Here is a 12163-nt window from a genome sequence, read left to right on the forward strand (position 1 = left end):
AGGCGGAAGAATCGCTGGAGCCCAGCAGGTCGAGGCTGCGGTGGCCGGGAGCGGCCACTGAGACTCCAACTCAAAAACAAACAAACAAAAAGCATACCTAATCCTTAACAGGCAAAGTGAGGATCAACGGGAGATTCAAACTCAAGCAAACTCAAAATCTAGTCTGTACAATGGTCACTTATGTATCTAGTCCTGAATTGTACCCCACATCTCTAAAATAAAAAAAGGAAAAAATAAAAGTCCATCTCCAATGGGTTTGTAAAAAACAATTTTTTTAACTTACAAAAAATATTTAATCTGAAGAAAAGCATGAAAACGAAAAAAAGGAAGAGAAAGCAGATGAGACAAACAGATGCAAAATAAGACATGAACAAAAATATATTCATACCAATAACTACATTACAAGTAAATGGTCTCAACACTCCAATTAAAAGGCATAAATTGTGGAAGCAGTCCTTTATATATTCTAGGCACAAGCCCTTTTTTCAGATACTTGTATTAGGAATATATTCTGCCAGATTAAGTTTTAATTTCTTGTTATTTTGATGATTCTATCTTATCTTTCTGGACAAGTTTATAAAAACAACTTCAAACATACAAAAAAAGATACATATACAGTACAAAGAACTGTTGTCTCTGAACCATTGGAGACTACAGTTGCCAATCTGATGCCACAAAACCTCCAATACTTGTATATGTATTTTCTATAAACACGGACATGTTCTACAGACCACAATACAATCAAGAAAATCAGGAAATGAACACTGATACGTTACTTCCGTGCAATCATCAGTACACATTTAAGGTTCGATGACTGTCTCAATAATGTATAATAAAAGGACCCAGTTCAATACTACATATTGTATTCAGTTGTCTCCTTCAATATGAAACAGCTTCTCAGTCTTTCTCTTGATTTTCATGACATTGGCACTTTTGATGATTACAAATCAGTTTTTTTGGTAAAATAATCTTTTAGTTTGATGTAACATAGATTTCTTATGATCAAACTAATTTTCTGTGTAAATAATACATCATTCCAATACTTACTTAATAGTCCATCCTTTCCCCATTGGTTTGTAATGTCCCTTCTATTACACAGTGAAGTTTTGCATGTATGGGTGTGTTTCTAGGCTTTATATTCTACTCCACTGACTTTTCTGTCTAAATATCATGCTGTTTTAATCATTATAGCCTTACATTATTAACTGCACTCTACACCATAGTTATCTTTCTCTGAAAACAATACTCTTTCACAATCTGTTGTGTTAGCAAAAACTATGCTTTCACCTACTCCCAACCCTTCAACCTCCCAATGAACCTACCAACAACAAAGAATTTGCAATTTTATTCTTTTAAGATCCACCCAATCATCATCTTTTCCAAACCTCTCAGATAAGTAGCTTCACCTTTCTGTTTTTCACTTCACAATACCCAATTCAAATCTCTATATCACTTAAAGCACACAGTACTAAAATTACCTATTTACATACTGGTCTCCTTCAGTTTGCTGAGTGTATTTCAAGGCATGGATAGTATGTCTTAACTTTACATTATCAGAACATAGCACAGCAACCATATGTAATAATATAGATTTAAAAGAATAAAGGAAAATCCTTAAATGGATCTATGTTTTTACAAAAGCAGGACTCCGTTTTGCAGATGCTTTAGAAGCTATAATAATATCTCTTCAAAGTACACATTAAGAGTATCTGAAAATAGCCAGGCTCGGTGGCTCAGCCTGTAATCCCGTGCCTTTGGGAGGCTGAGGTGAGTGGATTGCCTGAGCCCGCGGGTTCGAGACCCGCCTGGACAGCAAGACCTCATCTCTACAATAAATCAAAAAATCAGCCGGGCGTGGTAGCGCATGCCTGTAATTCCAGCTACTTGGAAGGCTAAGGCAGAAGGATCGCCGGAGCCCAGCAGGTCAAGGCTGCGGTGGCCGGGAGCGGCCACTGCACTCCAGTCTGGGTGACAGAGCGAGACTCCAACTCAAAAAAAAAAAAGAGTATCTGAAAATTGAAAGTATTCATACCTTCAGTGTCTTGATCATAGTTGGATCAGTTGATCTAACATAGAAACTCTTCAGATATGGTTCAAACATGCCCTAGATCACATAAAAAAAAAAAAGTACATTTATGGTTTTAAGGTACTCATGTATCCCTTAAATTGTGCATTTAAAATGTACATACCGTGGGGAGAAAAAAGAGATAGCAGAACCAGCAGGACTGTGTGAGTCACAGTGTGAGTGAGTGAGTGTATAGACAAATTTTCATGTGTGTCTGTTTGTAAATGGGCATGTGAGTGGCTGAGGGAGTGAGTACTCAGGAGCAAACGGTCAGAGCTCTACTGGAGAAGTGGCTGGTGTTAGCAGCGCTATGCTTGAACTCTAGCACTTCCCAGGATGCAGAAGCTGAGCACCATTTTCTGCAAACAACAAACCTTTTCCCGGAAAGAAACTGCCAGGAGCAACAGCAGTTGCCAGACTGCCCAACCACCACAGCGCCAGGCTGGACACTGGCAGTGAGGGCTGTGAAGGGAGTGCAGGGAGGGACCCAGAGGCAGAGTACCACTGGAGAAGACGAAACAGGCACCCCACCACTATCTTGAACCCTGGGCAGGGAAGTGCTCCAGCTTGCTCACTATGGAGCAAAAGACCTACTCTCTCTGTGACCATCAGGTTAACTACTCAGGGGTTGATCATAACCCAGAGGGAATATCCTGAAAGCACAAACTTCAGAGGAATAGAATTAAGTGTGGAGTCTCGGGTGCCCCACTCCCCTACCCTGATCCAGCGTGGGATAAAGGGTGTGACCAGAAAAGGACAGGGAAGACACCCCCCCCAAGAAATCAGTGGTGAGTCCTAGGCTCACCCAAGCCTCTCCTCCCCAACAATCCTCTAAACATCAGACCCACACAGCTGGGACACGACTTAGAAGGACAAACCCAGGTGAAGCATGGATGGCAGTCACACTTGAAGAACTCTACTCTGGGATAAGCCTGACTAGGGTACACCCCGCCAGTACCTAGGGAGAAAACAATCCCACACCTCTCCACTGGAGGGGATCCCCCTGTCCTTAGGGGAGAGAGAAGGGAGGAATGTTACCACACCCACCCCCGCTATTTCCCCCACTCCGGGTTGCACACTGGGGAGACTGTGAACAAGCCTGCATCCCAACAAAAGACAGAGCTTACCTATGAGCAGCTAAGAGAAAATAATTATAGAACCTGCCACAAGAGGGTGGATAGTACACAGAAATTCTTTTTTTATTCTTCTTTTGTTTTGGATAAGTGTGTGTGTCTACATGTGTGTATGAGGGTTCAATTTGCATTCACTGCCCCCCTTTTCTTTTTGTTTTGTTCTTTGGTTTAGTGTGTGTGAATGTGTACTTGAGGGTTCAATCTGCATTCCTCCCCCCCCCTTTTTTTTTTTTGCTTCTTCCTCTTTCCTTTTTGGGGGGTATGTGTGTGTGTGTGTGTGTGTGTGTGTATGTTTTCCTGTTGCTTGTGCTTTTTTGTATTTTCTGTGGATTTAGTTTTTTCATTTTCTTTTTGTCTTTTTATTTCTTGTTTTTGCTTTTGTTTTTCTGTGTTTTATTTTTTATTATTTCTGTCCATTCTAGTTCATTCTGCTTTTCTGTTCTCCTTATTACTGTTACTTTATCTTGGGCTCAGGGGGGACACACACATACCCACTGTATCATCATATAGAATGGTGGTGGGGAGTGGGTATCAGGAGGCCCACACATCAGTAAGTGAACACCGTAACTTGCAAGTAGACTTTGAATCCTAACTCCACACCCTCCACCTTACTCAACTCAAAACTGCAAGAAACAGCAAAGTTTCCCACCCCTTTCCCTGTTTCAAAACAGAACAAATTTGAAGGCTCTTATCAGGGCAGAATAGAGGGATGAGAAAACAGCAAAAACGAAAGCCTGCCCACTACCACTGAATAACAGAATTTTTAAAAAAGAGAGAAATCTGTCACAAATGAAGAAAAATCAACAGGAGAACACAGGTACCAAACAGACAATTCTGGAAAAATCAGACCTCAGAGTCCAAACAATGGAAATCACTAATAACTGGCCCCAGAATACAACAGGAAGGAAAAGGAAGAAAAGAGTGACTAAGACTCAAGAAAGACAAGAGGCAACACTGAAAGAACTTATAAACAGAGACTTTGGGCATTAAAAACTTCATCAAGAAAATAAATAACAAGATGACAAGCATGGAAAGCAGAATCAACCAAGTAGAAGAAAGAACCTCAGAGTTTGAAGACTAAAACATGGAATTAACCCGATCTAATAAGAATATAGAAAGAAAACAAAGAAAGAAAGAACAGAGCCTCCAAGAGATGTGCAGTTATATCAAGAGGCCGAGCGTAAGTCTGATCAGTATCCCAGAAGAAGAAAGGGAAACGGAGAACCCCTTGGAACAAAAATTCCAGGAGATTATCCAAGAAAACTTTCCCTGTCTCACCAGAGATGCGACCATTCAAACACAAGAGATACAGAGAGCCCCTAAAAGACACCAAATGAGAGGACCAAGTCCTAGAAACAGTAATTCACCTACACAAAGTAGGAATAAAAGAAAAAAATCCTAAAGACAGCAAGAGAAAAAGGTCAGACTACCTACTGGGAAAGATCAAATAGCAGCAGACATCACCACAAACACTACAAGTTAGAAGAACTGGAGTCCAGTTTTCAAAGTCCTCAAAGATAAACAATTTCAACCAAGAATTTCCTACCCAGCCAAGCTCAGCTTCATCAGTGTTGGAGAATTAAAGTCTTTCCCAGATCTCCAATACCTAAAAGATTATGCTATTTCCAGACCAGCTCTTCAGAAGATGCTCAAGAAGGTATTATGCACAAAAGAAAAAAGAAGGAACAATCAAGCACTTCCCATGAATGTAGGAAACCACAGAATCAACACAACAGTCGTGACTACAAAATTGAAAACACATACATATATAAACCCAAAAGTTAAAACAAAGCAGCCTGATAAGATCTCATGACAGAAATAAACCCTCACATTTCAATAATCAGCCTGAACATCAATGGATTAAATGCACCACTGAAAAAACACAGAACGGCAAACTAGATTTTTTTTAAAAACAACAAAACACAATCAACAATATGCTGCCTCCGGGAAACACATTTCACTACAAAGGACGCCCACAGACTCAAAGTTAAAGGATAGAAAACAAACTTTCAGATAAATGGAAAACAAAAAAAAGGTAAAGCTGCAATTTTAATACACATAAAAACAACCTTCAAGAAGAAGAACCTGGATTTATAAAGTGACTACTAAGTAAAGTATAAAAGAATATTGACTCTAACACTATCATAACTGGGAACTTAAATATCCCACAAACAACTCTAGATAAATCATCAAGGCAAAAAAATCAACAAGGAGATCCAGAACCTCAACTTGATGCTTGACCACATGGACTTAAATGATAACTACAGAACACTCCACCCAACAACCACAGAACATATATTCTACGCATCATCACATGGAACATACTCCAAGATCGACTACATCCTCAGTCATAAATTGAGAATAAACAAATTCCATAAGATCTTAATACTACTGTGCAGTACACCTTCTCAGACCACAGTGGAATAAAAATAAATATCACCACCAACAAAATCCCACCCCAAAACACACAAAAACATGGACACTAAACACTACAATGCTGAACAACTTCTGGGTAAACACAGAAATTAGAAGATTATTGGAAACAACTGAAAACAAAGACACATCTTATCAAAACCTCTGGGTTGCCATGAAAGGAGTACAAAGAGGGGAATTTATTTCTCTACAAACACACATCAAGAAAATAGAGAGATCAACAATCTAATAAAACACCTAAGGGAGCCGAAAAGGCAAGACCATCAAAACCCTAACTTGAGCAGAAGAATCCAGATCACTAAAGTAAAAAACCCAAATACAGGATGTAGAAGGCAAAAGTGTCATAAAAAAAAAAAAAATTAATAAAAAATAATCTGGTTCTTTGAAGGGATAAACAAGATTGATGGACCCCTAGCCAGACTGACCAAGTAAAAAAAACCAAAATTCCAAATAAAAAAAATCAGAAACACAAAAGATCAATTCACAACCGACCCCAGAGAAATACAAAAGATTATCAGAGACTACTATGCACACCTATATGGAAACAAAGTTTAAAAATCTAAAAGAGATAGAAGACTTTCAGACATTACACAACCTCTCAAGGGTGAAATAAGAAATAGAGACCCTAAATAGACCAATAACAACCTGGGAAATTGACTCTGTCATAAGAAAAATACCAAAAAAAAAGCCCTGGACCAGACGGCTTTCCAACAGAATTTTACAAAACATACAGGGAGAAGCTGATACCAATCCTACTGAAAGTATTCCAGGCAATCAAGAAAGACAGAACTCTCCTCAAAACATTTTATGAAGCTAACAGCAAACTAATACCAAAACCGGTCAAAGACCTAACAAGGAAAGAGAACTACAGGCCAATATCTCTGATGAATATAGATGCAAAAATTCTCAACAAGATTCTAGCAAATTGGATCCAACAACACATCTCAAAATTATCTACCATAACCAAGTAGGCTTCATCACCAGGATACAGGGCTGCTTTAACATCTGCAAGACCACAAATGTAATTAAATACATCAACACATGTAAAAACAAGAACCACATGATCATATCATTAGACACAGAAAAGGCTTTCGGCAAAATTCAGCATCCATTCTTGATAAAAACCTTTGAACACCTAGGAATAGAGGGAACATCCCTCAAGATAATAAAAGTCATCTACAATAAACCCATAGCCAACATACTACTAAATCGACAGAAACTGGAAGCACTGACCCTGAAAACTGAAACAAGACAAGACTGCTCATCCTAACCCCCTTGTTCAACATGGTGTTGGAAGTCCTATCTATAGCAATCAGATAAGAGAAGGAAGTCAGGGGTATCCAAATAGGAAAAGAGGAAATTAAGCTATCGCTCTTTGCAGACAATATGATACTACACCTGGAAAATCCAAAGGAATCTGTCAAAACCTCCTTGCACTGATAAAGGACTTTGACATAGTCTTAGGGTATAAAATCAACATGCAAAAGACAGTCACATTTTTATATGCCAACAGCAAACAGGCAGAGAACTAAGTAAAAAGTATAATCCCATTCACAACAGCCACACACAAAAAAGAAATACCTTGGCATCTTCCTAATCAGAGAAGGGAAAGTCCTTTACAAAAAAAACTACAAAACACCACTCAAAGAAATCCAAGATGACACAAACAAATGAAAAAATACGGCATGCTCAAAGATTGGAACAAACCTGTAATCCCAGCACTTTGGGAGGCCAAGGCAAGTAGATTGCCTGAGCCTGAGGGTTCAAGACCAGCCTGGCCAACTTGGCGAGACCTCATCTCTCATCTCTACATTAAAAAAAAAAAAATAAGCAGGGCAAGGCAGAGCGCGCCTGTAGTTCTGGCTACTTGGAAGGCTGAGATGGAAGGATCACCGGACCCCAGCAAGTCAATGCTGGGGTGGCCATGAGCGTGCCACTGCACTCCAGCCTGGGCAATGGTGAGACTCCAACTCAAACAAAAAAAATTGGAACAATCAACATTGTTAAGATGTCCATCGTACCAAAGGCAAGCTACAAATTCAATGCAATACCGACTAAATTACCATCATCATTCTTCTCAGAGCTGGAAACAACACAGAAATTCATATGGAAACAAAAACGATCACAAATAGCCAAAACAATCCTCAGCAAAAGAAAGAAAGCTGTAGATATCACATTCTCAGACTTTAAACTTTATTATAAGGCTACAATAATAAAAATAGCCAGGAATAGGCATACAGACAAATGGAACAGAATAGAGATTTGGGAAGCAATACCTCAACTTCTCAACCTACTCATCTTCAACAAAGTCTCCACCAACAACCACTGGGGAGAGGAGAACCTATTTAGTAAATGGTGCTGGGGAAAACTGGCTGATCACATGCAGTATAATGAAACAGGACTCCTGCCTATTACCATACACAAAAATCAACTTCAAATCGATCAAAGATCTAAACGTAAAACCTCAATCTATAAGAATCTTAGAAAATGGAGGAGACACCCTTGTGGAAACTGGAATAGGCAATGAAATCCTGATCATAATGCCAGATTTCCCTGCCATAAGAGATAAGATAGACAAGTGGGATCTCATCAAACTGAAAGGCTTCTGCAAAGCAAAAGAAACCATCAAGAGAGTGGGGAGACAATCCACAAAATGGGAAAAGATATCTGACAACTGTATATCTGACAAAGGCCTAACATCCAGGACCTATGAGGAACTCAAATGTGCCAAACGAAAAAAAACAAACAGCCCCATTAAAAAGTAGGCAAAAGAAATGAGTAGACACTTCTCAAACGAAGATATATAGGCAGCCAACAGACACATGAAAAAGTGCTCAACCTCATTTATCATCAGAGAAATGCAAATCAAAACCACACTGAGATACCACCTAATCCAAGTAAGAATGGCCATCAGTAATAAAACAAAAAACAACATATGCTAGCAAGATGCGGAAAAAAAGGAGTGCTTCTACACTGTTGGTGGGAACACAAACTAATCCAGCCTCTTTGGAAAACAGTGTGGTGATCTCTACAAGAACTAGAAATTGACCTTCCATATGACCTAGCAATCCCCCTTCTGGGAATATACCTGGAGGAACTCAGATCATTCTACAAAAAAAGATACCTGCACACGCATGTTTATTGTACCACTATTCACAATAGCAAAAACATTGAACCAACTACGTTGCCCACAGAAAGTGAACTAGGCAAAAAAAAGGTACATATGCACGATGAAATACTATGCAGCCAGATAGAAGGACAAAATTATGGACTGCATAGCAACTTGGACAGATTTGGAGTCTACCACACTCGTGATCTATCAGAGGAACAAAGAACTGAGTACCACAAGTTCTCACTCATAAATGGACCTTGAATACCTACCATAATACAACAAAAATATGGATTGGCAGTAGTGGAACACTGCCAGGGGAGGAGGAGCACATGACGTTAGTATGGGCAACTGAACCTAATCCAGGCGAAGCGAAGACCAATGGTTGGCTCACAACTTCACCTTTACCTAAACCACTTATTCATGCAATCTTGACTTGTACTCCACAACTTTAAAATAAGATAAAATTTTTAAAATGTACATACCTTTCTTTGAATTGACATAGTTGCTATATTTTGTAGGACAATATACTGCACCTCCCTAGAAATTAAAAGAGAATTTTCACTGAGTATATTTTCTAATGAAACATCTTTGATTAAGCAGTAAAATAATGAAAAAGAATCAGCAATAAGTTTCATGGTGAGACTAATATTTAAATGTAGTATTAAAAAGTTTTTAGTAAATCTTAGATATGTGTGCCTTTTTACAAATGCACTTTTCCTATAAAATACTAATGAATTAGATGTCATTTGTCATGAGAAAGAGTTAAAACCAATTTTATAATAATTTATAATAACTCCTAAAATATGAAGTCAAGTCTGTAACTGCTATGAACATATGCAAGGAAGGTATTCGTAGGGTTAATGAGGTAAACATCACCATAGTGTTAATATAAACTCTGAATGGGAACCTCATTCTGTCACTCAATCTTGTCCAGAGTGAAGACTAGATTTAAAAAGCAGTCATGTTATTTTTAAGTCCAAATATCTAATGAACTGAATCTGGCAAAAAGCTTCATGAGAAAGACTCATCCTAGATCTTTCTGCTATCCTTTGAACTAGCCTTAGAAAAGAAAAATTGCTGAACTGACAAAAGGGAAAAGAATGGCTAGGTATAAAGATAGAACCAGAATACAAAGGAAATGGCATCGCACTTATTACTAAAGAATGACAAAAGCCAATCAAGGGCTAAAATTGTGGACTCAGGTCTAGTGACGGGCAAAAATAAGTATATACCTTTTTTTTCCTTCCCAATCCAGTTAGTAGAAGTAAGCACTCAGCGAAAAAAAAAAATTGACTTTAAAACAACTAATTATTGCAAAATATCCAAGGTATGCCAAATAGTGGAAACAAAAGTATCCTTAAACACAGAAAACAAAACAAACACAAAATATCTTAAGCTTGAAATGATGACTCTCATATGTCACAGAAACTCAATAAAAGTATTTTGAATTATTGGCCTAAACCACTGAATTATAAGGCAAAATTAAAGGAGGTGATATGCTCTCTCTCTTTTAGAAACGAAAAGATTTTGCAATTCTTGAAAATGAGTAGTTATTAAAAATATAGCTCACCTTTTAAAATAGAGCCAACTATAGTAATTAACAATCCCAACTTTATAGGAAGCACTAATTCTGTCATAAACTACATGAATTAGTATATATACTGCTCTATATAAAAATCACATATAATACATTGATAAGTCAATCTGATAGCACACTTCTGTGTAGTTTTCCAGCAATTCCAGATTTACTAAAACTCCCACCCATCATTATTGCCCTACCTAGAAAAATCAAACACTAATACAAGGTAACTAGTGACAGTCTAGTATTATGTCACAAAATATTTTTAATCTCTTTGGACTTGGGGTTAAAAAAATTTCAATATTTATCATTAAGTCTGAGACAAATTTATAAAGGCTTTTATAATAATCCCCACTAAGTATAAAGTCTTACAGATAAAATATAGTCAGAGATATGTATTAAGTGCCTGAAAGACAGATTATATTTGCTCAAACCTTACTTTTGAAGGAATACAGAAGAGAAATTATATAAAATTATGACCTACCTATTGCTACGAAGTAAACGCACTAGTGATTTAGAAATTATGCCAGCTTCAGATTTTGGTGATATGTGCCAATACAGCTGAGCAACTGCCATCACCACCTAAAAGATAAAGCACGAAAATAATAGGAATCATAAACACTGGAATACTCTATAGTTTCAAAATTACATTCGTACACATTATTTTCTTAATGTCTACAAAACTCCTGTGAAGTAAAATGAAATATGTTACTCTTTGTAGTGAACTGAAAAAATTCCTCCCCACAAGTTTCCTCTTCTATACCCAGAATGTAATCTTATTTGTAAAAGGTCTTTGTAGAAATTATTAAGATAAGGAAAGCAATAAGATCATGTTTGATTAGAATGATCCCTAAATCCAATGAAAGTATCCTTATAAGAGACAGAAAAAGACACAGTGAAGAAGTCCATATAAAGACAAAGAGTCAAGAAATGCAAAGACTATAATCAACGGCCATAAGCTAGGAAAGAGACTGTTTCTCTCCCAGAGCTTTCAGAAGAAACCAATCCTATTTATAACTTGATTTCAAACTTCTGACTTCCTGAGATATGACAGAATAAATTTCTGTTGTTTTAATTCATTCAGTCTGTGGCAATTTCTATGACAATGCTAGGAAACACTGTTCAAAGTGCTAACAGTCAGAACATGGCAAAGCTCAACAAGAAACCTAAATTCCACATGCCTCCTAGTACTGCTACTGCTCTCTAAGACTGGGAACTTTTTAAGAATTGTAAGCACAGCCACAAGCAGTGGCTCATGTCTATAATCCCAGCAGTCTGGGAGGTGGAGGCGAGAGGATTACCTGAGCTCAGGGGTTTGAGATAAGCCTAAGCAACATGGTGAGACCTCATCTCTACAAAAAATCAAAAAACCAGCTGGACATTGCGGCACATGACTGTGGTTCCAGCCACTTGGAAGGCAGAGGGGGAATGATCACCAGGAGAATGCCACTGCACTCCAGTCAGGGTGACAGAGTAAGACTCCAACTCAAAAAAAAAAAAAAAAAATTGCAAGCACACCTTTCTAAAATGAAGCCAGACACTGCAGGATAACAGTAACAAGTAGGACAAATAAGGAAAAATCAGTATATTTAAATTATAATTAAAGAAACTCCATTAAAATAATACATCTAAAGCAATAGCATCTGAAGTGATCTTGTTTTTTAAAGTACAGAACTTTAAAAATAGCTTTTAGTTCAAAGTCATTATATGGATGATTAGAATTTCTTTCTCTTATAACATAAGAGTATTGTTTCCCCTAGGTGCTTCTACCCTTAGATTCTAAGTGACTGTTGTAGAGATATAGCTAAGAAGTTATATAAACTTGTCTTTGGCTTAAAAGA

At 37.7% G+C, this 12163-nt stretch overlaps 1 protein-coding gene across 1 annotated transcript in view; it reads right to left on the reverse strand.

Annotated features, from left to right (window-relative positions):
* Window positions 1–12163, reverse strand: part of AP3B1 (adaptor related protein complex 3 beta 1 subunit) — a 245200-nt gene that overhangs the window by 153887 nt on the left and 79150 nt on the right. Inside the window, exons 8-10 of the mRNA XM_008049368.2 lie at window positions 10807–10904; window positions 9226–9280; window positions 2033–2104 (exon numbers count right to left, since the gene is read on the reverse strand). Coding sequence (XP_008047559.1) covers window positions 2033–2104; window positions 9226–9280; window positions 10807–10904 — 225 coding nt within the window. The remainder of the gene's footprint in view (window positions 1–2032; window positions 2105–9225; window positions 9281–10806; window positions 10905–12163) is intronic.

This window comes from Carlito syrichta, unplaced genomic scaffold (genome assembly GCF_000164805.1).
Source record: "Carlito syrichta isolate Samal-C Ts95f unplaced genomic scaffold, Tarsius_syrichta-2.0.1 Scaffold133743, whole genome shotgun sequence".
Lineage (NCBI taxonomy): Eukaryota > Metazoa > Chordata > Mammalia > Primates > Tarsiidae > Carlito > Carlito syrichta.